At 38.6% G+C, this 26,089-nt stretch overlaps 1 protein-coding gene across 2 annotated transcripts in view; it reads right to left on the bottom strand.

Moving 5' to 3' along the window:
- Window positions 1–3,066: 3,066 nt before the first annotated feature.
- Window positions 3,067–26,089, bottom strand: part of ehmt1a (euchromatic histone-lysine N-methyltransferase 1a) — a 30,747-nt gene continuing 7,724 nt past the window's right edge. The window contains exons 8-23 of one of the 2 annotated variants that reach the window (XM_084729272.1): window positions 25,773–26,080; window positions 25,592–25,675; window positions 25,394–25,482; window positions 25,188–25,294; window positions 22,904–23,026; window positions 20,414–20,515; window positions 20,187–20,291; window positions 17,119–17,273; window positions 15,986–16,153; window positions 14,408–14,552; window positions 13,385–13,462; window positions 12,211–12,326; window positions 7,073–7,159; window positions 6,885–6,963; window positions 3,688–3,863; window positions 3,067–3,577 (exon numbers count right to left, since the gene is read on the bottom strand). In XM_084729272.1, the coding sequence (XP_084585398.1) occupies window positions 3,481–3,577; window positions 3,688–3,863; window positions 6,885–6,963; window positions 7,073–7,159; window positions 12,211–12,326; window positions 13,385–13,462; window positions 14,408–14,552; window positions 15,986–16,153; window positions 17,119–17,273; window positions 20,187–20,291; window positions 20,414–20,515; window positions 22,904–23,026; window positions 25,188–25,294; window positions 25,394–25,482; window positions 25,592–25,675; window positions 25,773–26,080 (2,019 nt within the window). In that variant the 3' untranslated portion in view covers window positions 3,067–3,480. Of the gene's footprint in view, window positions 3,578–3,687; window positions 3,864–6,884; window positions 6,964–7,072; window positions 7,160–12,210; window positions 12,327–13,384; window positions 13,463–14,407; window positions 14,553–15,985; window positions 16,154–17,118; window positions 17,274–20,186; window positions 20,292–20,413; window positions 20,516–22,903; window positions 23,027–25,187; window positions 25,295–25,384; window positions 25,483–25,591; window positions 25,676–25,772; window positions 26,081–26,089 lie in introns of both variants that reach the window. The other variant, XM_084729270.1, reaches the window with a different exon arrangement.

The following is a 26,089-nucleotide window of genomic DNA, read 5'->3' on the forward strand; positions in this document are numbered from 1 at the left end:
AGCAACAGGGAGGAGAGCGCACACCGGAATCAAGTTATATGGAATGAGGAGACTTCCGTAATTACTTTCAAAATAAGAGCATATTCAAGACCTGACCCGATAGATGTCTTACTGAAAGATAAAATACGCGTTATAAATCAAAATAGAAAAAAAAGAATTTGAATTTGAACGTCAAGTGGATGGGCATCTATCGCACACCAACCACAAGAGAGGAAGAAGCAACTTCCGGTAGAAATTTCCAAAGTAAAACAGCTACACATCTGTTGTAACAATTTTTTTAGGAAAATATGTTGAACTGATTAAAAAAGAAGCCAATTTACTTTTAATCTTTATAGTTCACATATAGTTACAACATAAGTCTTCTGACACGTTTGAGTTGCACAAATCAAACAAATGGCATGAACATAAAAATGGAACTTAAAATGTTGGCACAGGAAAATGCTTACTTAAATCATTTAAAGCTAAATGACATAATAAAAGATGAGTGAAAAAATGCTCATCACAATTTCCCAGAGCCCTAGGCCACATCTTTAGATTGCTTCTTTTGTTCAACCAACAGTCCAAAACTAAAAGCAGCGATTTTACACATTTAAGAAGCTGGAACTACCAAATATTTGACATTTTTTCTTGGAAAAAAATAACTGATCATCAAAAGAGTTGCTAACTTAAGTTTTTTTCAGTCAATAATCGACAAATTGTTGCATTTCTATATCTTATGTTATGCTATAACACAAAAAAATAAGATAATTGTAAATCAGGGATTAAGTGTTGTTGTTTTTGTTTTTTTAATGTGCTGCAGATCTTAAAAGAAATGAGAAATTGGTTAAAATGACAGAACCATAAGTTAGGAGCTGTGTATTGTTTGGGAAGATGACAGTCTTGCTCACCTCTTTGTATCTTGTACAGCACAGCACTTGTAAATACATTTTTGGGGATTACATTCATATTATACATTCTACAATTTTTCCAAAATAATATCAGATTGTGCCTGTGAAAACTCTTCCTAAAAGAAAATGATGCAGTAACTTTTCAAATGATTAAACTCCTAACAGATTTTGTTACACTCCATCACAGTGGACATAAGGGATTACATTAAGTGTATAAAATATAGTGCTAATGAAGGCAGAAATATGGGCACCAGTGGAAAAGTACTTAATATCTTATTTCTGATTTAAGAGAGTTGTTGTCTTCATTTTTCTGTCAGTGCTGCTTTACAGTATTAACACTGCATTTTCAATGGAAGTGTAGGATTGTAATAGTGTTATTTCAAGGATGCATTAGAAAAGGGTTGGTTTAAACTTATAATTGCTTTAGAGGGGGTTAGAAATAGTAGGACTCATCTGCTGATGATTATCTGCCAGAATTGTGCAACTTCCATTTGTATTCTGAGTTTAAAGAAGGGGAGAAAATAAGGATAAGTTATATATATTTTTCCTCTGGCCTGGAGTGCTATGTATCCATTTTGATTTTTTTGGTGTGAGTTGCAAAGTTTTGGAGATTCAGCCATAGAGATGTCTGCCTTCTCTCCAGTATAATAGGACTAAATGGCACTCGGCTTGTGGTGCTAAAAGAGGCTAAAAATACATTTGGAAAAATTCAAAACCAGCGTCTCCTTCTGAAAATCATGATGTGCTTACTCATGATAATCCACAAACTGCAGAAAATTACTTTTGATCTTGGGGTGAACTGTCCCTTTAAAGCCTTTAAATGTGTGCCATCATGCTCTATTATTCTTTTTCGTTTCATGAATCAACATCTGACTGATGAAACTAAAAACATTAAGACACAGATGTAATTTGTTCATTTAGAATCACTCTAAAAGTCTGGAGGAGCATTTTCGTAGCAATCTTGCCAAGTCGTCTGCTGCTGTTCACACTGAGGTCCGAGCAGTTTAGGATGCTTCAGGGGATTCCAGCAGTGTCAGTAAAATGAAGAGAAGTTTAATTTCACCAATTTGTTTCACTAGAAATGATCTCACATGGAGACATAGAATAATGACTGTAATTTCACATATTTCTCTCATCTCCATTTGACCACCTCCACTGGAAACACATATTATGTAATGTATGTATATATGTCATATTATGTGGCCAAATGTATGTGGACATACAGTGTACTGTTGTCTACATTTGGGTCAGTTATTTCCTGGTTTGGGCCTATTAGTTCCAATAAAGGGAAATATTAAAAGGCTAGTTTAATTTTTTGAAGTGGGCGAGGTTCAACGTTAATGGTGTTTTTTTCACTTGCTCAGTCAGGCAAGTTGGTAAGAAATCTACTTTTTTACTTGCCCCTGTAAAAATTCTTTCATTTATTAGTGGCTAACAAATAATAAGCAAGATTTAAGTTAATTGTCATGTCTAATCTCTAGCTGCAATGTCTATAAAATGTCAGAAAATAGTGAAAAATGTCCAATCCAGTTTTTCCAAGCCAAAAGTGATGTCTTTAAATGTCTTATTTTATCTGACCAAAGCCCAAGGATATTCAGTTTAATACGATCATAAATATGATCATAAACTAAGCAGGAAATCTCCATTTCTGAGAGGCTGACAACACCATTTTCTGCAATTTTGCATGACATAATCAATTATCAAAGTAGATTACTAGTTTTGTTTTTTGACACCAAACTCCAAAAACCTGTAATTTTAACTCACAGATTACTGGGACAGGGTCAGCAGAAACATGTAAAAAAATTCGTATCAGTTCAAGTGTATGTCTCTGCTATACTAAGAATATTTTCATCACTTTACCTTGCTATCAGACAAACTTTCCCGACAAGAAACCACCTTTATTTAAGACAGATGTTGCTCCGTCCAAAGCATCCAGACTCTTTTGGCAAAAACAGTCATTTTATCTCAGAACACAGGACACGTTGGTCTACTGCTGCTTTGATCGGTCAACATACCCTTTAAAACACCAAAGTATCACAGTATCACAAACAAACTAACAGATCAAGCAGTGGGAGACCAACAACTCCCTTGTCCTGTGAGGTAGAATTGCTCATTCACCACCTTTGGGATCATCTGGATCACTGACTATGACAAAACCATAAAAAACTGGATGAAAAGATGCTTTAAAAATGTGTTTAATTACTAAGTAAACATGTAGTAAAAAGCACATTCATAGATGAAATCAGACTATCAAATACATCACTTCATTAATCCACAAATAAAAGAGTTTGCAGTATTAATGGAAGAGTCCATAGTGTTAAAATCACCTGTTAAGATTGTTTAACCTGAATGTTGACTCTTTAAAATTAGTTAAAGCCACTCTCACTTGAGTATTTCAGGCTGGTGACGAGCTGCAGTGTTCTTCATATTGAAAAGTAACTGTATAAGGTGTATAAATAAACCTCATTGGTGTTTACCTAATCAGAGTTTCAGTCTCATGTTGTATGTGGTTCAGAGGGCAGTGTTTCAGACATTAGAGAGGTCACAGAATGTGTCCAGACAGAAAGACACATCGCTGGTCATCAGTTAGTCTCTATCTGGTGGCAGCTGAGTGGCGACACTTGGGAGAACCACAATGGCAGCTGAAGAACTTGCTCTTCACCCTCCAGTAGTTATCACCATAGTCAAACCTGGTGAGGAGGAGACACCGGTGCATCAGATTATCTTTATTTAAACATCCTCTGCAGAGGAGGAAAATGAAGGCAGTAGACAGGGCTGAGGTTGTGTTTCCACCACTCACCCGATCTGGTCTCCAGCTTTGATGGGCCTGCTGGAGAAGAAGGCTATCCTGGGGAAGCGGAGATCCTGGTGCATGGTGAACACCCTCACAGCCAGCACGTTGGGCTCGCACAGGTGGTTGATGAAGCGGCCGATGTTGCCGAAGAGTCTCGCATCAATACAGTGTACGTCTCCCACCTGCACGAGAGGATAGAGTCACAGACACACGTTCTCTTTGAGTTTACAGAGTCACACCCTTCAATCTAACTCTTTGAACACAATAGGGCTCTTATTTTCATCAGTTGACAACATTAATTACTCACCAAATTAACTGCTGATGTGTTGGAACATGGTGATGTCAACAGGGCAAAAATACTCAAGCAGTCAACCTGAACAAGCCAAAGGTTTCTCCAGATGATCTAAACCACTTTATTTAGAGGTCAAACTGAAGAAAGTTTGACTAATCTGTTGGTTTGTTTCCAGCGTGTCTGATTGCCTGACTGCACATGTTTCATGTCTTGTCAGACCTTTTAAAACATATTAATCGGGGAAAGAGAAATTCAGGTGTCACAGCAGCAACAGCAATGAGAAGGAAACAGAGGGGAAAAAGTAAGACTGCAGACTAAATGAAGACAATAAGAATAATTGTAATATATTGTAACGCATTAATGCAACTGGAAATGAGATGGGCTCTGCAGGATGGGAGGAGTCAGAAAAAAACCCTGCCAGTGAGCAGGTTAGGTTCACAGAATTATCTCTCTTTCTTCCTGAGTTTTCCCTCATCTCAGGCTTAACAAACTCAGAGTTTTCACGTAACTTGCCCTCTGAAACAGGGCCCTGATTCAAATCTACCTACCTCAGTGGTTCCCAAACTGGGTGCAGGTGCCCCTGAGGGGACGCACACAATGGAAATAATGTGGAGTGATCACAATATGATATGTTCTTGAATATCTTATTCCAATAAAATTCAACTGGGCTACTTTTGTTACTGATGTCCCCAGTATCGCTGTTTATGAATGGATATTTATGGGATGAATTGTTGTCAAGTACTATAATAAACTATGTCTGTTTGTTACCATGTATAAAATTATTGATAGATGCATACAAATTATGCATGCTACATTACTGTAATTACTTCCTGTAATATGCTGCCTGGAGAATGTCTTCTGGAGGGTTTTTAGGCAATTCCCCTTAACATTCTCTTGTCATTTTTAAACTATATATTGTATCTATCTTAATGTTTTATACATGTGTAAATAAATAAATAAATAAAAAACAATATTGTTGCTGGTTGACGAAAAGGTTCCAGCTTCAAAGAAGTGTATGACATAGCACAGCCCTAATGCATGTAGCAGAATAACCAGGCAACATGAAGAAATAAAGACGTTGCGATTGAACATGTTTCTCTAAGATACTTGGAAAGAACAAAACCTTGTAAGTGATTTCAGAATAATTCCTTCAACAACCTGTCCACCCTGCTACCATCAACAAGCTGTTGTCATGAGATCATCCGCAGACTGTAAAACCAGAATGCTGCTGACAGAGGAAACACACACACACACACACACTAACTGAGCAGTGTCTGGATGAGCAACTCAGCAGCACCACCTCATGACCAAACATAACAGCACATGTACTCAGTCCCATTTCCTGAAAATGTCTGCCCAACATCCTCATCTGTTAGACATAACAGATGAATATACATTACAATACTCTCTACACTTTTGTGCAATGTTTACCATCACCACATGAGAGTGCTGAACATGTGTTTGATACACATCTACATAACCATGTAACGGCTTGCTTTCTTTTTGTTTTCTTTTGCCTCTGAAGGTTATGTAACTGGGCACATTTGGCTGTGTGATACTAGAATTTAATTAATTGATGGGAGTTTTTGCATCCTCACAGATCTACTGGACTGACTTTACAGCATCAAACAGATTTATATCCATAGCAGGATCAATTAAAACTGCTTTCTGACTTATTCAGATGCTACAGATTCACCCTTTTCACCCAGACTTTGATTGTGGGTCATGGTTTCAAGCAGCAGAAAACCAAACTTTACTGGTCAAAAACACAGCGTTTCCAACATCACTGATACATGTGCAATAGTACAAAACCCATGCAAGAGGTGGTGCTGTTATAGGCTTTGTAAAATGATGTGGTTATGTAAGGCTAATAGGATAAATTCATGTAGCAATTATATATTACTATTATAACAATTATATTTTCTAATTTTAATTTGTATATGTATTTATTTTTAAAGCCATGCGAGTGGCTTACCAATGTTGAAATATTTTGGTTTCCTTTAATTGTCTTATTCCTAACCTTGTTCTGTGCTGGAAAACAGCCTTGTCCCCGACAAGAATCCAGAACGTCAAACAAAAACGTGTGAAAAGCCTTCAAAATCTAAAACTAACCATGCCTGATCAAAGATGATTTTAATAGCACATTTTTAAATCTATGTTAGATTTAAAAATGTGCTATTAAAATCATCTTTGATTTGTGTCCCAGATTTCCATCAGTTTTTTTCTACAAAAACATGATTTAATCAGGCACAAACAGGCTTAGCTATACCCTAAGGACCCCCGTCTCACTTCCTGATTTAATAATGGCAGCAATACTGCTCAAACACTGGTTTCTATTTTTTGCCAAATTCATTAAATAATATTTCTATCAGATGTGTCTCAACCATAAAATGTCAACTCTGTAGCAATTCTAAATCAAAGCTAAATAAGAAGATACATTTTAAGAGTTTGATCTTTTTAAATGTATTTTCCAAATATAATTGAGGAGTTTTGTCCCAATTCTCAAGAATGGGAGTTATACATAAATATAAATGATGATAATTTATAAAGACAGCATCATAAAACAGTGATGTCCTACGAGTTGTTCCTTTCCTTGCTGTAGATTAGCACGTTCTACAAATGAAGTCAACTTTCAGCAGAATTCCAAGCAGTAATTTTGAGACACTTGTTAAATATGAGCCCTAAAAAAATCTGACCTTAAAGGTAAAACAGAAACCATCTTCAAAGCAGGACTAACTAACAGGACTTCTGTCTGCAGAAAGCTGGACTCTTTAACATCACATCGGTTCTTCTCTGTCCTCACAGAATGATCGAGTCAGTAGACACTTGTGTGAGTGCTATTACGCCTCAGAACCAACATGCACGGCTGCCTTGTGCAGCTTTAAAAATTCATGTAAACCAGTTGGGTCACCTTATTGTCGAGGGTGAAGAGGAAAGAGTCGTTCTCCCGTTTGTCGGCCTCAGCGTCAGTGATTATCTCCCCGACGTACCTGTGGAAGCATCAGGGAGGGAGAGAGGCTCAGAGTGCAGCTTCTCTTCAATATTTCATGCTGTAAGAAACTGAATTCAGTCGTCTGTCTCATGACAGCCTGTCCTCACTCGCAAATGAATGTTCCTTGAGGGATGTCCTGCATGGCTCTCACTCCCCAGCCCATCTTCTGTGTCCTGAAGAGCTGCAGCCGGACTCTGAAACAACAAGAACATTATTCAATAAAACATACTTTCAAGACAGAAAAATAACTTAAAACTAATCCTTTTCCTGGAAGACAGAACTGAGTGCCTTTTTCACTGGCTGGTCTAAAACCAACACCTGCCAGCCATGTCCCTGCAGTCTTATAGTAACCAGGTTACCAGAGGGGCTGTAAACACATTCTCTTCTCACAACTGTAACCTGATTTCTTCTGAGTATCATGATTCCTTGAGTGCATATACACAAACTCTGAGGCCTAATCCTCAACCATGACTGTCACCTGTAAAGGCAACAAAGTAATCTCAAAAGATTTGATGACTGATTGCAGATAACTAAGGGCCAACAGGAAAACCCAGTCTGTCATATGTTTTGTAATTGGATGACGTTTAAAATTTAGTTTTTGCCCTGATATAAGGTGTTCATGTATCTGGCCAGTCCTGTGATGCTGTTGCAGAAAAGTTCCAAAAATTAGAGATGCACCAATTTCAATTTTCTTAGCCAATTCTGATTTCCGATTTTTTGAAGGGTCTGACCAACCGGTTCCGATTTTCAGTCTTTCTAAGAACTGTAATTGACAGCATTCACAAACATTTTTGCATTTTTTCTTGTAAAAATTAAATTGGATGTTCATAATAAGACACTGACTGTTAAATATTCATTAAATAATATTTAAATTTTCTCCAAAGTCCTCCAGGTTACAGCCAGGACTTACTATATTTTTATATTAAGATTTCGAATCAGGTGAACGTGATCTTGCGAAATCTCACAGGATTTTGCGGGACACGATTTCACGTGATTTCCTGTGGAAGCAGATGTAAACAAACCGGAGACTGATGTGATGCAACAGTTTGCTGCAGTAAAACTTTGCCGTGAGTTAAATGAGTCTGGATGAGAAAATGTTTGAGGAGACTCATCAACACAGGTTGTTTATTCTTCAGACAGAACAAGAAGTGAGATTTTAACTGTCCCTCTGTGAACAGCAGTCTGCTACTGGCTAACATTAGCATGTAGAGCTAGAGAGTTCATGGCTGTTCTGAGACATTGTCAGCTGCTCTGTCTTGTTGTAGACTGTCTGTCTTCTCTTTATCCTGTTCTTGGAATCTGTCGCTGACACCATCTTCAAGCAAGCATGTGTCTGAGTGTGTGTAGCTGTGACCAGCGCTGTGGTAATATCACGGTCAGTTTGTCTGCTGCGCACATGACGTGACCATCATGCAGAACACGTGTGTGACAATGACCAGTACAGAATCAGATTTGTGACACTGACCAGCCGGTCACTGGTCAGGCCCTGTCACGTGAAAACCGTCCCGATTCCAAGCATTGCTGATTAATCGGTGCAAGTCTACCAAAAATCTACAAAAGTATCAGCTTGGCCTCAAGCCTCCTGCTGGACCTTTGGTCTGCTTTTGCATTAAAAAGCTACATGCAACAGAATTAGTGAATGTTACATTTAAAGGTGAGCCTGTTGAATTAGAAGAAGAGGTGAAGTATTTGAGTTTAACTTCAGACTTTCAGATAAATTTTCAATGTCATACTAAGACGACTGGTAAAACGAATAAAGCTCACCTGAGCTGTTGATGATATAAAATGCTTGCTTGGTGCAAACTTTGCTGTTTCTAAATTTAGTGGTATCCTCACATCTGTCCTGTGCTTTGACTACATGGTCTCAGGCCAATCAGTCTATAATTAAATCTATTGAGAGTCTTTACAATCATTGCATCATTGCCACATCATAAGCAAAGACAAGTTTTTAAGTCTTGCAAACGTCACTGATTTTCAAAATGTGAAGCTTGTGTTTAAATGTTTAAATGGACTTTGTGAACACGTTAAGAAACGACAGAGCAGATCCACCAGAGCAGCTGTAAAGCTCTATTCTGTGCAACAAATTTTGATCAGACAGCTTTTTCTGTGAAAGGAGCAAAGTCGTGGAATGTACTACCACTACCACTAAGAAAGAAACCAAATCCTGATTCATTCAACAACAATCATGTACTCATATGTAGTTTTTAAATGTAATGTCTTTAACTGTGTCCCTTGTTTTTTTTTTATTTGCTGTGCTCAGTTTTAACTTAATTTTATAATATTTTGTTGTATCAGTTTACCATCTTTTTATTTCACTGTTCCAATCTTTTTTTATCTTTAACTTCTTGAGACAGATGTTGCAAATTAGCATTTGCTGTAAAACTGATATTTGCATCAGATGGCTGTTTTCAAGCTTGTCTATGTTTACTGTATATGTCCCTATCAAATAAACAATTAATACATAAATAAATAACATCATTCCTGTGACACTCTCAAGGTGCCACTAGTAGCCATGACAGTTTTATGGCATAGCAGAGGGGTTTGAGATATTGAAAGTGGAAGTATTGAAATTAAATGATTAAAATACAATGCATGCATTTCATGTAACGTTCGGAGGCCTAACTAAATGTTTCTGAAGGCCACACTTTGAGGACCCCTGTACTGGACACATTCCAGACAGATGTTGAACAGGTGTGTACATCTGCTTATATAACATTTGCTGCTCACATGTACACAATACATATACATTGTTACAACCATGTCAGTGAGAGGAAATAGCTATTCCCAGGGTCTGTCTCCTGTAAAGCTGTCAAAACACAACACCAATTTCCATAATTACACAGATGACTGTCAGTTATATTTCTCTGTAAACTCAAATAACTACAGTTCTATCAGTGATTTGATTGCATGTATGTCTGATTTAAGTCTGTGGATGAATCAGAAATCCAACAGTTAATCAAAATAAAACTGAGATTCTTGTTATTGGTTCAAAGACAGAGAGAGTAAAACTGTCTGACCACCTAAAATTACTTACAATAAACACCAAGGAACAGGTAAAAAAAACCCTGGTGTTATTGTTATTGATCCTGATTTAAACCTTTAACGTCAGCTAAAGAATGTGACTATAGTGTCCTGTCATCTGAGGAATATTGCCAAAGTCAGATCGTTTCTCTTTCTGGCTTATAAAAGATGTTGTTGATGCTTTTATCTCCAGCTGACTGGACTACTGTAACACTCTTCCTTCTGGTGCGTCTCAGCAGCGCACACAGCAGCGTGTGTTCTGACAAAACCCAGACAGATAACCCATATTACTCCTGTCTTATTTGTTTGCACTAAATTCATTTTAAAATTCTTTTATTGGTTTTTAAATCACCGATTGGTCTTGCCCACTCTTATATGTCTGATATGGTCAAGATATGCCGCTAAGTCCTGACTCAAACCTCTGCCTTTGCTAATTCTCCTGAAGGTCTTATGATCTGAACATCTGTATCTGTATCTGAAACTTTCAAACAAAATATTAGGACACATCTTTTTAAATTAATTTTCTGCTTTTATGTTGTTGCACTTTTGCATTGTTGCATTCTATGCATGAATTGTCCTGGGCACACAAAATAAGATAATTTTTATCTTTTGTTTTTTTAAAAACCTGCACACTAGGCATCACAACTGCAAATTAGTCTAATTATTTTTGAAATTACAGCCTAGCAGCACACTAAGACGTGTTTCTGAAAACATTAACGGTAACAGTCTTTATTTGTATTTCAACAGCACTGCCTGGTTTGACAGTTTGATCTGCTGAGTTGCATTGAAACGCGTGATGTCACTGATGTGTGACTTTTCAAAGCTGTATGCTCCTCTGTCAGTGATTGTATCAAAACCGCTGCATATTAAATAAACAGTTGTGATTGGCCAAAAGAGAGCCAGGACAGTTGGAAATCTCTCAGAACGGGACGGTGGCCAGACGTGCCTGCCAGAGCAAATGAAACATGAGGATACCTGAACACAGCGGTGGTACAAAGCTGCTACAAGTCAAATCTCAGGCAGGACAATAAAAACTGAACTGAGGTCTTGAATGAGCACTTGGGTAATTCTTTTTATAGCTCTGGTACCTTTGATATTGTAATTAACGGACATTGCATCATTCTGAACATGTGGCTCAAAGAGTTTTGTCTCAAGTATCAATACTTTTGACAACCCTAGTCCCCTTCAGCTTAGTTTACACCACAATTACACTGCTGCTCTCTCTGTCTCATTTAAGAAAAAAGAAAAAGCAGCTCCAGGAAGTTTGAAACTTACATTTTTTTTACAGCAGACATGTTAAATATATTTTTGAAGTTACAGTTAAGTCTTCTGTGAAAAAAACTCATATTAGTATGGTGCACTGAGCTGCTGCAGGGCCTGATCAGTTCCACTATGATGCATATACAGTGTGTGTAAACAGAAGTGTATGAAATCACACCTGGATTTTACCTGCCTATGAGACACTGGGGATCAGTATGTGGTCTGTGGAAGTAGCCCAGTCCCCTTGTGTTTTTGTTTTATCTTTGGATGTTAAACCTTTATAACAGAGTTGGACTCAGAGAGCTGGACATGTGCAGTCAGTCACTCAGTCAGTCAGTCAGTCATGCTGTGATGGATGGAAGTTTGTATACAGGCTCTTAAATATCCCACATTCATGAGCTTTTCTAGTGTTCTTTAATGGATACTTTGATTCTTTTGTTTTTAATACATTCATTCTTTTACTATATTTAACACTGTATAAAAGTCTGTAAATGATTTACATATTGAATAGAAACAATTTGGGTTAAAATCTTTGAGGTAAAAAACTGCTATCACTCTTTGACTGCATTTCCTCAGTTTATAAACTAAATATGGTACCACTGAGGTCCCTAATTGAACACTCCCTTTGCCTCTTTGGAAGTCTGGTACAACGATTGGCCTGAAGCGACATGATCACATACCCAGCCTTTCTTCAAATGTGCCCTATTGGCTGACATATGTATGAATGCCCATTCCTCATAGTCTTTTTAAGTGTTGATTTTAATGTGTTTCATGATGACCCTGAGCCTAAACGCTTTGGTCTACAAATAGAGCTGTTCCACAAATAGAGTTGTTTCATCTACTAAAAGTGTTCCTGGAGTTTTGCCTTTTTTTCAGTCCTTTTCCTCTATTAGGTGAAGTTGTACCAAAAACCCCCACTTGTTTACACAGTGTTGTTCCAGATTTGAAGAGTGCAATAGGTCACCTGAGTCCATTCTGGACCACTCGGTTCCTGCAGGTCCTCCAGCAGGAGCAGGCGTGGTTACACTCAAACAGCACCGGAGGCTCCCGCTGACAGAAGTCCAGAGGTAGCCGACCCTCCTACAGACGCACCAAGACACATGTTACAGACTGCTACCAGAGAGAAAAACACAGATTTTATACTTAGCTAAGTTATCTTCTGCTTTCAGAGAGTCAGATGTTGATGGTTCTGTATTCATAGCTAGAAACAGACTGACTTAAAAAGTTATAATATATGAAACATGTAAACCTGCAGCCTCCGTTTTGGAAAAAAGCAAATGGAAAATCTGAAACTGTACAGAAGGCAAACTCAGCAGGCAGAATTACCAGTTGATTTTACTGGGCATGGCTCGTCTGCATCAAGGTTTTGATCTGTCCTCCACTTGGTTGCATGTCCGCCAAAACATCATTTCAGAAAAGTTTTGCTTGATTATATTTACTTGCTCAGATTTATTGATCTGATCCTCTTCCCTTATTTTTTGGTGCTTCTACCATGGATAAGCAGGTTATTTAGTTAAATAGTTTCTTTTCTGTCTGTCTTTATGATCATAAGTCTGCAGAGGGTCTTTTATTCTGAAAACTGACCGGATTCTCTGCTTTTTCTGTGTCTGACTTCCTGCCAGCTTGATCTGCTCTGTGCAGATGCATCCAGCAAAAATACACTCAGCACATATTTGAAGTGGAGAGGCGCCTCTGGGACACACTAAGATGCTGCTGGTGGAATCACAAGCACTGTGCATAATGGCAGTGATCAGCTCCAGCTGACGTGGCACAGCTGTAATGCAACGCAGCCATAACGCGACACAGTCGTAACACAATGCAGCTGTACCTGGTGGAATCTAGCTGTCGAAGAACAGCAAGAATTTGCTAATATTCTCAAAGACCAGTAAAATGTGTTAGTTAATCCATTCAGAACAAAACGAATAACAATTTTATATTGTTAAAGAGTAAGCATGCATGTGACCAAGTGGAAGTGTCACAGTGTAGTGTAACCAAATGTGACAGAATAGACACTGCACATGTATAACAGAACGTATATACTGTTAAATCTAAAAGAACCTGAAATAACATGACAGAATGTTTTATCAGCTTTATTTTATTTGCATTGTGTGTGTCTGTGCGTGTGTGTCTCAACTTACACTGTCATACCAACATCGCAGACTGAGCTGACCACACATACAGGTACTGGATGAGCAGTCGTCTGTGCAGCTGCAGTGCTGAATCACACAATCAGTGAGTCATTAGAAGTCAGGTATTAGAACATTTTACAGCTTTTATCTTACAGTTCTGTATTAATTTTGGCATAATTTAATGTGCATAATCTGACAGCCTCTGTGGATAATAGAACCAGCAGTTGGACAGGTGAGACTGAACAAATGGGAGTCCCTTCTGCTTGCAGGTTTGATAATTTACCCCAACTCACCTTTCAATTAAAGTAACAACGGGAATCTTAGTGAGTGAAACCTGGTAACAGCACAAGTCTGAAGTTTATTTGTCTCAGTAACCTAAAGGTTGCAGCAGCACCAGGCTAAAGATTAAAGTTGATGATGTTCTGTATTTTTCTCACTGTGAACAAATCCCATGAAAAACCAACATCTTCATTCATCTCTGAATACTTTCCGACTCTCTGTGTAGCTCCTGAAAATGTAGTTTCATTTTTAAAAAAGGCTCACAAATGTATGAAAACAGCTGTCCACTGTAGTTTTAAACAAGTATTACTAAACAGGAGGAAATAGTGCATTTGTCGGGAACTATTGTCAGCAGCGGATTAATCCACATTTTGAGTATTTTGGGCAGCAGGTTGGTGTATGTGGGACTGAGTCTAAATAAACTGCAGTGTGTGTGTTCATGGTAATGAAGGAACATGTGCACCAGTGCAACAGGGTTCCTCAACTGATGTTTTTAATAGTTTTTGGACAACAGTGAAGCTCTACTGCACAGAGAGAGAAGATATATCAGGCTTTGATACGTACACAATACTGTGATGACACATTCATTGTTGGCTTTGACTCTGCACATGGGATTTGTTGACAATAAGAAAAATATAGACCATAAGCAGACTTATTCTTTAAATACACACAGGGATATTAAATATGTGCCTTGTTCTGCCTTCTTCAGAGCACTGTAATAAATGTATAATTCATAGAGAGCTGATGTCTCACCTGTAAGTGAGTGATGTCCTTGTCTATGTTCAGTGGGGAGGTGACACAGCTGTCTGGGATGTATTTAAAGTTTTCAGGGCACGGCTCGCTGTCAACACCATTAACACAGGTGATAGGAACTGCTTCATATCCCCGAGAAATGTCCCTACAAGAAGGAAAAATCATGTCTTCAGTATCTGATTCAAATAGGTATGGAAAATAGAAATATATATGCATATAGATGTATACATACAGAGGTGCCACCCTTTTACATATGTGTGCAGTTTACATCTTAGTCATCTTAGGTGGTATATTGTGTCTATCCATCTATATCTGTTATTTATTGCATTTTGTACAACTTAAAATACCAATGAAAAGACTCGGAGCAAAAAAAAAAAAAACAGCATAACAGACACATGTGGCAACTGATATAAGATGAAACTGGAATTGACGATTAGTCATTATCGATCAACACATCACACTGTACTTCAATTGAGGTCTAACACAGGTAGAAATTGCATTTTGCCTTTCTGTTAGAGAGGACATTCAGATCAGTCCTTGACATTGAAGGAGAAGACGAGCCCAGCTGCAGCTTCACAGCTGAGTGCATCTCAGTGATCCTGCTGAGATTGTAAATGATCTCGTTATCTCGAGAAATCTGCCTTTTGTTTTCTCCAGATAATGAGATAAATTAACACCTTACCACACCTTTTATCAAGATAATGAAATAATTAATGTGTGATCTTGAGATAATGGAATTAAAAAAATAAGTGAGCATGGTTAGTCTCGTCCTTCATGGTATCAAGACAACACCACAATAAAAATGAAAACTTGATATGGAAAACTGAAAAGACTTCATCTATTTAAGTACCAATTCTACATTCATGTTGTTACACTGGCTCCTAGTATGTTTTAGAATAGATTTGAGAATTTTACTGATGACTTTTAAAGCTCTTCATGGCCTCATTCCCTCCTAACTGACCTATTAGTAACTTACATATCAGGATGTACCTGGAGATCCTCGGGCAGAGGTCTTTTGCCTGTTACATACTTTTATCAGAGCATTTCCTGTTTTTACTTTTTAAAATGATTTTATTTTCCTATTCTTGCGGTTTTACACTTAACTATGTTATCTGTTTTATATGACTTTCAAACCTGTCTGTTTTATGTTGATGTCCTTTGTGAAGCACTTTCTAATCTGAATTTGAAAAGTGCTCTAAATAAACATGAACATTATTATTATAATTATCATTAATATTATTATAATAACTATTATGAAAAACAGATGAGGTAAATGATGCATAATAAACAACCTTTATAAGTAGCCTTGTTTCTTAGCTGGTTCAGATTCTATCTTGTGTTTCGAGTGTATTTTCAAAGTGTTTCATAAGCAGGACAGGTGAAGATGTCTCAGCTCCGCAGAGGCAAAGGCAAATGAAAATCACCAAAACACAGACGAGAGCAGACAGCAGCAATATGCAATATTTAGTATTCATATACAGTTCTATATGTACGTGTAATATTAGAAAATAAACATTCATATTATTATATAGTCCAGCCAACACACACACAGACACACAGAGCAATATTGCTGTGTACCTGCTGAGCAGTCTCTCCCCCTGACAGTCCCTGCCTCTCCTGGCGTCAGTCAGCTTCTTGTTGGTGTTGAGGGCCGTCCACACCTTGGAGCCGTAGACGCAGCAGTCCTGAACCGTCTCTGCGTCCCTGTTCCTCAGATTGACGTCAGCTCCTCGAGACAGAAACAACCTGCGGGTGGAGGATGTTTAAGTTAGAAGACGAGGTTGGATAAAGTTTTCGACATACAAAAAATGTGAAATGTAACTAAGACAATACAGGAAAATAAAAAAAACTATAAAATAGTGTTGCAGAATCTCCCACACAGTAGAAGTGAATGGTGACCAGTTTTCAAACATAGAAAACAACTGGAAAGAAACCATAAAATGCCTCCATACAGTACAGTCTGGTGTATAATCCAAGTTTCTTAAGTCCTGACATGCTGTTTACACACGGTCACACCACACACACCCAGTTCAGCATGTGCACGTGAACGTGGCTCCAAGCTAAAGATCTACAGTGAAGATTCAGACTAAACACATTTCATCTTGGCATGTTGAGGCTTTAGGAGACTTGGGTTACACCAGATGAGCAGTATGGAGACATTTTATGTTTTTATTCTGTTGTTTTCTTTACATTTGAAAACTGGTCACCATTCACTTCCATTGTTTAGGAGATTCTGCAACACTGTTTTCCTGTGAAACTCCAGCAGTGTTTTGTGGACTGAAAAACTAAACCTGACCTTCAATCGGCATGAGAGTGAGTAGATTAAATTATCCCTTTAATAAAATCTTAGTGCACAGGACAACTTCAGTGACTGCTGGAGGAATGAGAACCCAACCCGAGTTCGCTCAGAGAGGTTTGTTTCTTAATTTTTATTTTTCTAAGTCAGGTTGATCTATGCATGTATTATGCCATAAATTAAACAAAAATACAACATTTTAGTTAATATAGGGTTAAAAGCATGAATAATTTATTACTGTGTAGAAGCAAAGCTTTAATTTTGAGTGTCATGAACTTGTTTTTCAAATGTGTTCCCCATTCTTGAGGCTGTGTCCCAGTCTGGCTCCCCATTTAACATTTTGTAGACCCGCCTCTGACTGCACTTAAAGGTCTGTGTAGCCCCAGTGAACTTTGTTCCCAGACTACACACTCACATCACACACTCCAGGTGGTTCTCTCTGGCAGCCACATGAAGCGGTGAGTCACCATGAACGTTGACAGAGTTGAGGTCACATCGAGCCTCCAGCAGAGCCTGGGCGATGTCATCACAGCCCGACAGAGCTGCCCAGTGCAGGCAGACGTTCTCCTCCTGAACAAGGAGCAGATCAGAGGTCAGTACTTACACTGTGTTCTCATAGAGGCTTCCAACAGTGCAGGGCACAGTAAGAGGATAACAAGCCAGGTTCCTACTGAGGATGAAGCATCAACATGATGATCTATTAAATTATGTACTGAGTCACCTCCATCACTCAAACCAGCGAGTTAATAACATGTTACGCTTATCTAGTCAGATGATATCAGTACTGACCAAGAAGTGATGACTTATACCAGTGTTCCTCAAACTTTCTGCACAAAGTACCACCTCAGAAAACATTAGGCTCTCCAGGTACCATCATTATGAGTAATGTTAAAATATAGAAGCATAGGCCTGCCCTGTTTGGCTAAGCTATGCTCACGCGGGAGGCAGATTTATTCCTGAAAATAAGATTTTTATTATTTCATTTATTTCATTTTTGAAATTTTAGCCGATTCCTCGCTTGAGTACTACCAATGGTACTAGTACCACAGTTTGAGAATCTAAGACTTACACTATGTGCTGATAGAATATTCTTTTGACTTATCAGGTCTCATATAAGAACATTTCATGTTTTTATTCTTCTTTTTACAATTTGATAAAGACTGCATCATCTCAACAGCTATTACGTGGATTTCCATGACATTTGCTCCAGAAATTCAGTGTTCAGTCCTAATGATTTTGGTGATTCCCTGACTTTTCCTCTAGTGGCACCTCCAAGTTGACTTAGTTTTGATGTGTTTTACCTGAAATTTTATCTCACATCATCATCACCTAAAACTTTCACCAAATAGCCACAAAATTAATGTAAATCTCATCAGCCTACTGTGTGTTTAATGCTAAGTAGTATGTTGAACGGTGCATGTTAGCATGTCGACCTCAGCGTTTTGCTCTAGGTACCACTGTACCTGTACTGTACCACCAATGAAACAATGACAATTTGGCTCAAGGGGCTTTACAACATGTGCAGTGTATGACACACCCAGTCCTGCAGAACCTTGAAGGATCTACCAGGATGGACAGATGTACAACAGATGTCACGTGTACAGAACAGACCAGTAAAATCACATTAAATACAGGACTAGAAAACACAGTTTCTGATACACAGAATTGTGATATAGATGTGGATTCAGATGTGGACACTTAAAAACTTCAGGTTCTGCCCGTTAGACCTAAGCCATACAACCTCCTCTCCACTATGGATGCCTCAGGTCACACCTGTGCTGAAGTACAGCCTCACAGTGCTGCTAGCGTGGCTACAGACCCTGAGTCTTTTTTATGAGGCTTGCTGGTACAAGTGTTCCAAGTCAGATTCATCAAACTCCCTTAAATGCACAAACTTGTCATGACTTGCAAGTTTCAACTTGGTGAATGCCACCTGGTCATGAGAGGGGGCGTTGTTATTTGCATAATCAACAGCCCAAATAGAGTGCTGCTGGGATGAAGTATTTTTGTAGGACACCCTAGAAGTTAGCATCATACTGGTTCCCTCCACAAAAAGCCAATGGGATTTTTCCATTGGATTTGGATTAGTGCAGAAAATAAATTCTGTGGCAAGCAGGAGTTTGTGATTTATGCAACAAGATAATCTTCAGAAATCTTCAAAACCAACACCACTTTTATAATTTCTGAAGCATAAATATAATCACCAGAAATGAAAAGCTAACGTTACACTATAAATGAACTACTCCACATTCACATGACTTCATGTCTCTCCCACTGAGTGACTGATGTGCTGTACAGCAAAACCATGTTAACACAGCCTTCCTCTTTCATTCTTTTCACCACCTTCTTGAAAGGTCGGCTTTGCAATATTTGTGTATATCCAAAGACCTGTTGATATCAAATGTTTAAAATAATGATTAAACTGTGGTTTAAAAAAAAGGGACAAATATACCTAATTTGCTCTTTACATGTCTGAAGAATCCTGCTAAAAAAGCATGAGTAATACCCACATATCCCACATGTCTTAATCAGAATTTGCTCCATTCAGAATAAGACTTAATTCAGAATATGCTGTTTAAATGACCTGTATCAAACTCTGAACATTTCCATATTCTGAATAATAGTGGAAAATCAGTGTGCATGTAAATATAGCCAGTGTATCTACTTTTCCTTAATATAACCACGTACCGGACCGTAGAAGTCATACCAAATGAATGCCATTATAATCATAAAATCTAAACTCAAACCTTTCAGTCAATTGCCATGATGGTGATGATGTCTATGATAAACAGAATATCAATTGCATGAAATTTATTTTACTCATAGCAAGTTTATAGTTCTAGTTGATTTCAGTTTCATATTTTAACATCAAATGTAGTCAGATTTATTCAGAAGTATCATGACCCTTATGTTAAAACAGCTGTGCAATGTACAATCTGTAATCTGACACAACAGATCTGTCAATTCTGTTCTGAAAAAAGTTTATGTACAAGAGAACTGGTGAATTCTATTTTCTCACTTCAATGTGACACTTAAGAAAACATCTGTTTGCACAAATGCTTCTTGAATGAGGCCCAATATTTTATTTTATCACATTAAGTTACATTAACCTTTTGAAAAAATATTTTTTACTTAGACTAAAATGTATTTTAACATAATAATGACTGGCCCACTATATACACAGTACAATGACACAGTTATAAAATGCTCTGATATCCTTCAATATCCTTCCTGTCTAAGTTAGACATAATTTTAATCATGATAAAATAAGTGAAGTTGACTTCTTTCTTGCTCAAGGTCACGTGGTACTGTCCCACTGGTCCTCCAGTGCACTTAAATTTCACTCAGCATAGAGGTAAAAATATTATGCATCCCCTGAGATCACCCTTGTCAGAGAGTTGACCTTGATGAGCTTTAATGCTGTATGAAGTGTGAAAACAGAGAGTTACGGTGTGTGTGACAGTTGTAAAAGTGAACATTGACCTTGTCTCTGATGTTGACGTCGGCCCCTCTGGACAGCAGCAGGTGGACCAGCTCCTTGTGCTTGTACTCGATGGCCCAGGTGATGGGAGTCCATCCCCCGTCATCCTGCACACACACAAGCTGCAACACTCAAACTGCAAAGACTTCGACAAACACACGACTTTTGATTTGGATAACATCAGCTGTTAGCAGCAGTTAGTAAATGAGGAGGCCGTGTGTGTCTTTACCTGACAATTGATGTATTTGGATGCCTTGGACAGCAGGTGATGGACAATGTCATAATGTCCCAGTTTAGCTGCCAGATGCAGACAGGTGAAACCCATGATATCCTGGGATGACAATATGATTCACATTGAGCAAAAGTGACTGCACCACTGCCACCACTGGTTAAGTCCAAAAGAAAGGACATTTAATTTAATTCTGGAATCTGTGAGTTAAAACTTGTGGGTCAAAGAGGACATTGGAACAGACATAATGAAGAGAAACGTGTCTGAAATGTTCCCCACCTTATCGTCTACCACCCTCTAGAGCCTAGTTCAGGCTTAGAGATTAAGAGGTTAATTAAAATTTGTGCTTTTCATAACACAATCAGTTAATGACAGAGTCTCCCTCCCCCCCAGAGCAATCTCAAGCTTTTATACTCTCTCCTTCTACCATGACTTTTTCCATCTGCACTCATGGTCCCTGCTGCTATGAACTCAGTTGTATTTGAGCTGCTCCAATCAATTTTCTTACATAAACAATGGATCAAATGGGTGACAAACCCTTAAAACCCAGCTCTGCAGTTCCCCTCAACTCCAATCTTTCAGCTCACGGGGCCTCATGCAAGAGTATATTCATATTCCTATCTTAAACTTTTGTTTGGACAAGTCAGATTCATTGAATTCGCTCAACAACACAAACTTGTTGTAACATCTCATTTCAGCCTGATGAATGCCACATGGTCAGGTGGACGCTGATGAGATTTCATTATCTGGATAAGATGATCCTGTTTCCCAATTTGTGGTCAAATTTCATCTACAAAAATGTTTCCAAAGAATAAAAAGAAGAACGTCACACTGTGGAATCCACCTGTCTGACAAGTGTGGCATAATAAAGTCAAGTCAAATCATGTTGCAGATGCCACAGACTCTGAGATGCCATGCACTCTCACTGCAGGAATGCACACCAGTGTTGTTGACTGAGTACTGGATGTCTGGTTCTCTACTATAACCTGCTCTAGAAGTCATTTCAGGATTTTCAAGATGTTCTAGACCAGGAGTATTCAACTTTTACTATCAAAAAAAGAGCCATTCAGCCAAAAAAAGAAAGAGAAAATCTGTCTGAAGCCACAACTATTGACTATTTTCCTCAAAGAAAACAGCTTTGTCCCAGACAAGAATTCACAACTTTAAACAATTTATAAATGTGTTAAAAGCCTTCAGAATCTAAAACTAACAGTACCTGCTGATAACATAGGTTTAAATCTTCTTTGTTTTAAAATCTGTTTTTGAGGAGAATGTTGGCCCTTTAAAGTTGTGTCTCAGTTTTTTTACAAAAACATGATTTAATCAGGCATAAAAAGGGTTAGCTATACCCGAAGGGCCCCTGTCTCACTTCCTAGTTTTAAAAAGGCTTTTAAATCCTGCTCAAGCACTGGTAAACTTATAATTTTTTTTGACAAATCCATTAAATAATATTGCCATCAGATACCTGCCATAACATGTTAACTCTGCAGCCCTTCTAAATCAAAGCTAAATAAGAATTATGGTTTAAAAATGTATACTCTGACTGGCATTAAGAGAACTCTGAGAAACTTAAAAAATAAAAGGGCTACTCATTACAACTATGCTGTGAAATGAAAAAAATTTATATTTTGTCAACTCAGTCAGATTTTCTAAAGAATGACTGATTTACAAATTTAGAAGCTACAGGAACATCCTATTCCTGAGATGTGGAGGGAGAGAGTGAGAGGGAAGCCACACCTGACTGCCTGTGCACGGCTCAAGGATAGAGTGAGAGACCCCGACGCTGCTGCCAGAAGAGCTGTGGACTGCATTACTCTGAGCAGCATGTATAGATATGAATAACAATATCATATATTTGAATAGATTTCTTGCCTTTTCTGTGATGGTCTGATTAAGTGTCTAAATTTGTTGCTAATCACTTTTTTTTAGAGACAAAGTCACCAAGTTGGCAGCACTGAACCCAATAATTATGATGATGTGTTTGATAAACAAGATGAAAACAGACAGATTGATATGGGGAAGATGAAGGACAAGCGGGTGGCTAAAACTATGTTAATCAAGCAGCTGCAGTGCTTTGTGTTGTCAGCAGGCCTCCACTGTCAACATGAAAAGTGACCCAAGTTGTTTTTTTTTAAAAGTAAATGCTCTCAAATAGTCTTGTTATCATAAGCTAAATTAAATTTAAAATGACAGATACAAATAGATTATGACAGAACTTTTACGACCCCGTCTGTCAAAATGACGGGCAGCCACAAACACAATCTCTACTGCTACATCGTCAGTCAAACACAAACAATGTTTTTCAGGAGATTAAAAGTAACTTCAGTGTTGTGACTTTAAAAATAGTCTTACAGACTGTAAGGACTGAGCAGTGGCAGCAGTTGCTAAAGTGAGATTAGAGTGATGAATGAGGAAGCAGAATTTGACATGAGCTCACATCAGGCTGGCAGGACTGAGATGATCCAGCAGACTGAGTGTGTGCTGACCCACCTTGTGGTTGACAGCAGCTCCAGCTCTCAGCAGGTACTTCACTGTGTCCAGATGGTTGTTTTCACAGGCCGCCATCAGTGGTGTTCTCTGCTCCTCATCAAACATGTCCAGGTTAGCTCCAGCCTGCATACACGCAAACACGCACAGCATCCCAAAATCACTAATTGAGACACTGACATCACCCAGCAGGACTTTTGGGTAGAGCAGTTAAAATTCTGGTTGCAGCTGATGATAGTTAACAGCCAACATGTGTCACTGTAGTTTTACAATATGTCACTTGATCAGACTGAAGATAAAAATGGTTAACTGTTGTACGTTTATGCAAATCATATTTACAACATTTCCACTCCCTCTAGATTGGAAAACATCACCCTTTCACCTAAAATCCAAACAATAATGAGAAAAATTAGTGATTGGATTTACATATATTACATTGTTTACATATTCTAAACTTAAAATGTTTTTAAACAGAGATCCCACAATACTGTCCTAAAGAAAGCCCATCATTACACTGGCTTTTTTTTTTTTACGCGAAACCAAAAAACATGCCCCCATGCCAGTGTTCTGCAAGCAAAAGAGGCATGACATGAACATGTGACAAATGTGTGTCGCATCCTGCCATCCCATCCTTTTTGAGATACCGCCCTGATTCTGTGTTCATGTTTTATACAGAACAGCAGGGGGTGCAACACTCCAGGGTCAGTCACCATTTCTAAGGTACAAAGTGCACCCTTCTGCAAAAAGTCACAAGCATGGTAAATACATTTTACAGGCTCTGTATCCCTCTGTTGAACCTCGTGTTTTGGGGCTCATCAAATCCTATTCAGCTAGCAGACATCTACTAGAAGACACTTGACATGAGTCCATTCAAGAAGGCACGGCTGTTTTATTAATACCACAAGGTGTCATCAGCTCAGGTTCAACTTTTTCACCATTTCATATCACCCAAATATGCACAGAGCACACATAGGCCACTGTGTAAAATATTGTTATAGATTATATTATAAATATTATACATAGTATTTTATTCACATGCAATGCATTACATTACATTTTATACACACTGATCATGCATGCAGAGAATCAGGGAGAAGCTGGAGCGCGGGGAGTTCTTAATAGTCCCTAACCCCTCGGCTGTATTCTGGAAGAGTTTTGATTTGATTACTGCTACAAACCAATTGGTCATTGTGCAGTGCAAAGAAACACATCGCATCGCTTGTAACAGAGAGACATGCATCAAAGGCAGAGTGCATCCTGAGACTGCTTTTGGTGTCAGCTTCGGGCCAGGGCAGGCTGAAAAACTGCAGACTTTGTCAGGCTGGGGTAGGAATTCTTGGCCTCCTCAGAGTTGTGCTGACAGTTCACCAAGTAATAAACACACTCCTACTTCAGAGTACAATTGAGAGTTACACTTGGAGTGTACTACATTCGATTTCAGCAAAAGATGAATTTGATTTGTCAAAGAGTTGGGGTTTACTCATCGGTAAAGGCAAAATAATGATGACTTGTTGCCATTTGGAGTATTAAACAGTGACCAAATTGAAAATGGAAAAAAAAAAAGCATTTAGTCGTATAGACACACATATATGTGCATAGATAATTACACAGTGACTAAACTATCTAGGTTATATATACATGCAAACATGTGATGTAAAAAAAAAAATAACTTAAATCTCACATCTCTCTTATGTGTCCTTATTTCCATAGTTTCACCCATTGTTGGAAAATGCACTGTAACAATGTGAACATATAACTCTATCATCTGTAATTTCAAAACAGAGATATAAATGAATGAATAATGAGATGAAACCATTCCTTACTCCCTCCTGCAACATTATGTAACTACTCTACCTTAGAATAACAGCTTCGAATCATTTTGATGCGCTACTGATTTTTATTTGGGTGAATGGTGCCACTGTCTCTCCCACTCTGCACCCTGGGCACCTGTGCTTTGGTGGCTAAATTGTGTAACGCTGTACAGCACTAAGTCACTATGTCATGACAAATGTATGTATGAAGCTGTCCATATTTATGGCAGTGGCAGTATACGTGAATTGCACAAAATTCCATAAAAAATACCAAGTCTTAGATAAAGTTGCTTTAAATTGTGGTTATTACAAAACTAAGAAAGTTAAGTTAAGAAAGCTGATGTAAAATAAAAATGTATCACACTTTTTTGGCCAGTAAGGACTGATTTTCTACCCTGAGACACATAATAAATACACACAAACACATAAATAGAGGCCCTGAGGTACAGGCTAGAGTGAGGCGTCAGTCTCCTTACCTGGACCAGCATGTGGCAGACCTCGTGGTGACCCTCAGCAGCTGCTGCGTGAAGAGGAGTGCGTCTGTTTTGGCCCTCCATCAAAAAGTTGGGGTCCTTCCCATCAACTGCAGAGTACAAAATTTGGTATATCAGAGTAATACTGATGTTAAAATAATCTATTAATAATTGAAGCCACTTTCTGTAAAATAACATACTTGAGTTACCTAGGAGATGAATGACCTTCTGGAGCTCTCCTTGTTTTGCAGAGATGTACAGCTGCCTGGTTGGGTACTTCACTTTCTTTGGCTTCAGGCTAAAAAGAATAAAGGTCTCAATCAATTATTCATATCAAAGAGCAAACTGTGGGTCTACTCTGCCCTTTTTTATAAATTGATGTCAAAACATTTCATGCTTAGCCTTACTTCTCATCATCCAGCGCCATCAGGATGCTCTCCAGTGACTCTTTAGGTAGTCTGTCTGCAGCACACACAGCCTCGCCCTTTAACCTGGACACAAAGCAAGCAGAAAGAGTTTTATTTGATCAAAGTTGAAGTAAATTGGAATTATCCTTTATTAACTGTGAGTTAATCAGTCCTGTGTTACCTGCTCGGGCTCTCATCTCTGTCCCTGTGTGGCTCGCTGGTCTTCTTGGCTCTGAGAACCTGTGGGACAGCGGGCGTGGTTGGTCCTGAGGGCAGGGTGGCCGCAGTGGGCACAGCTGGCAGCAACGGCCCAGGGTTCGATCTGGGTACAGAGGGCGACGGATCAGCCTTTGACACGGTGACCTCCTTCGCCCCACTGGCGTCCTCTCCGCAGTGGGGGCAAAACTTGAGATCTTTCAGGATGGGGGCACAGTCACGGTGGAAACGGTGGGAGATGCTGCCGTATGGCCTGCACTCCATGAAGGTGCCCTGTGAGAC

This window comes from Lutjanus erythropterus, chromosome 10 (genome assembly GCF_056507025.1).
Source record: "Lutjanus erythropterus isolate fLutEry1 chromosome 10, fLutEry1.hap2, whole genome shotgun sequence".
In the NCBI taxonomy this organism is placed as follows: Eukaryota; Metazoa; Chordata; class Actinopteri; order Lutjaniformes; family Lutjanidae; genus Lutjanus; species Lutjanus erythropterus.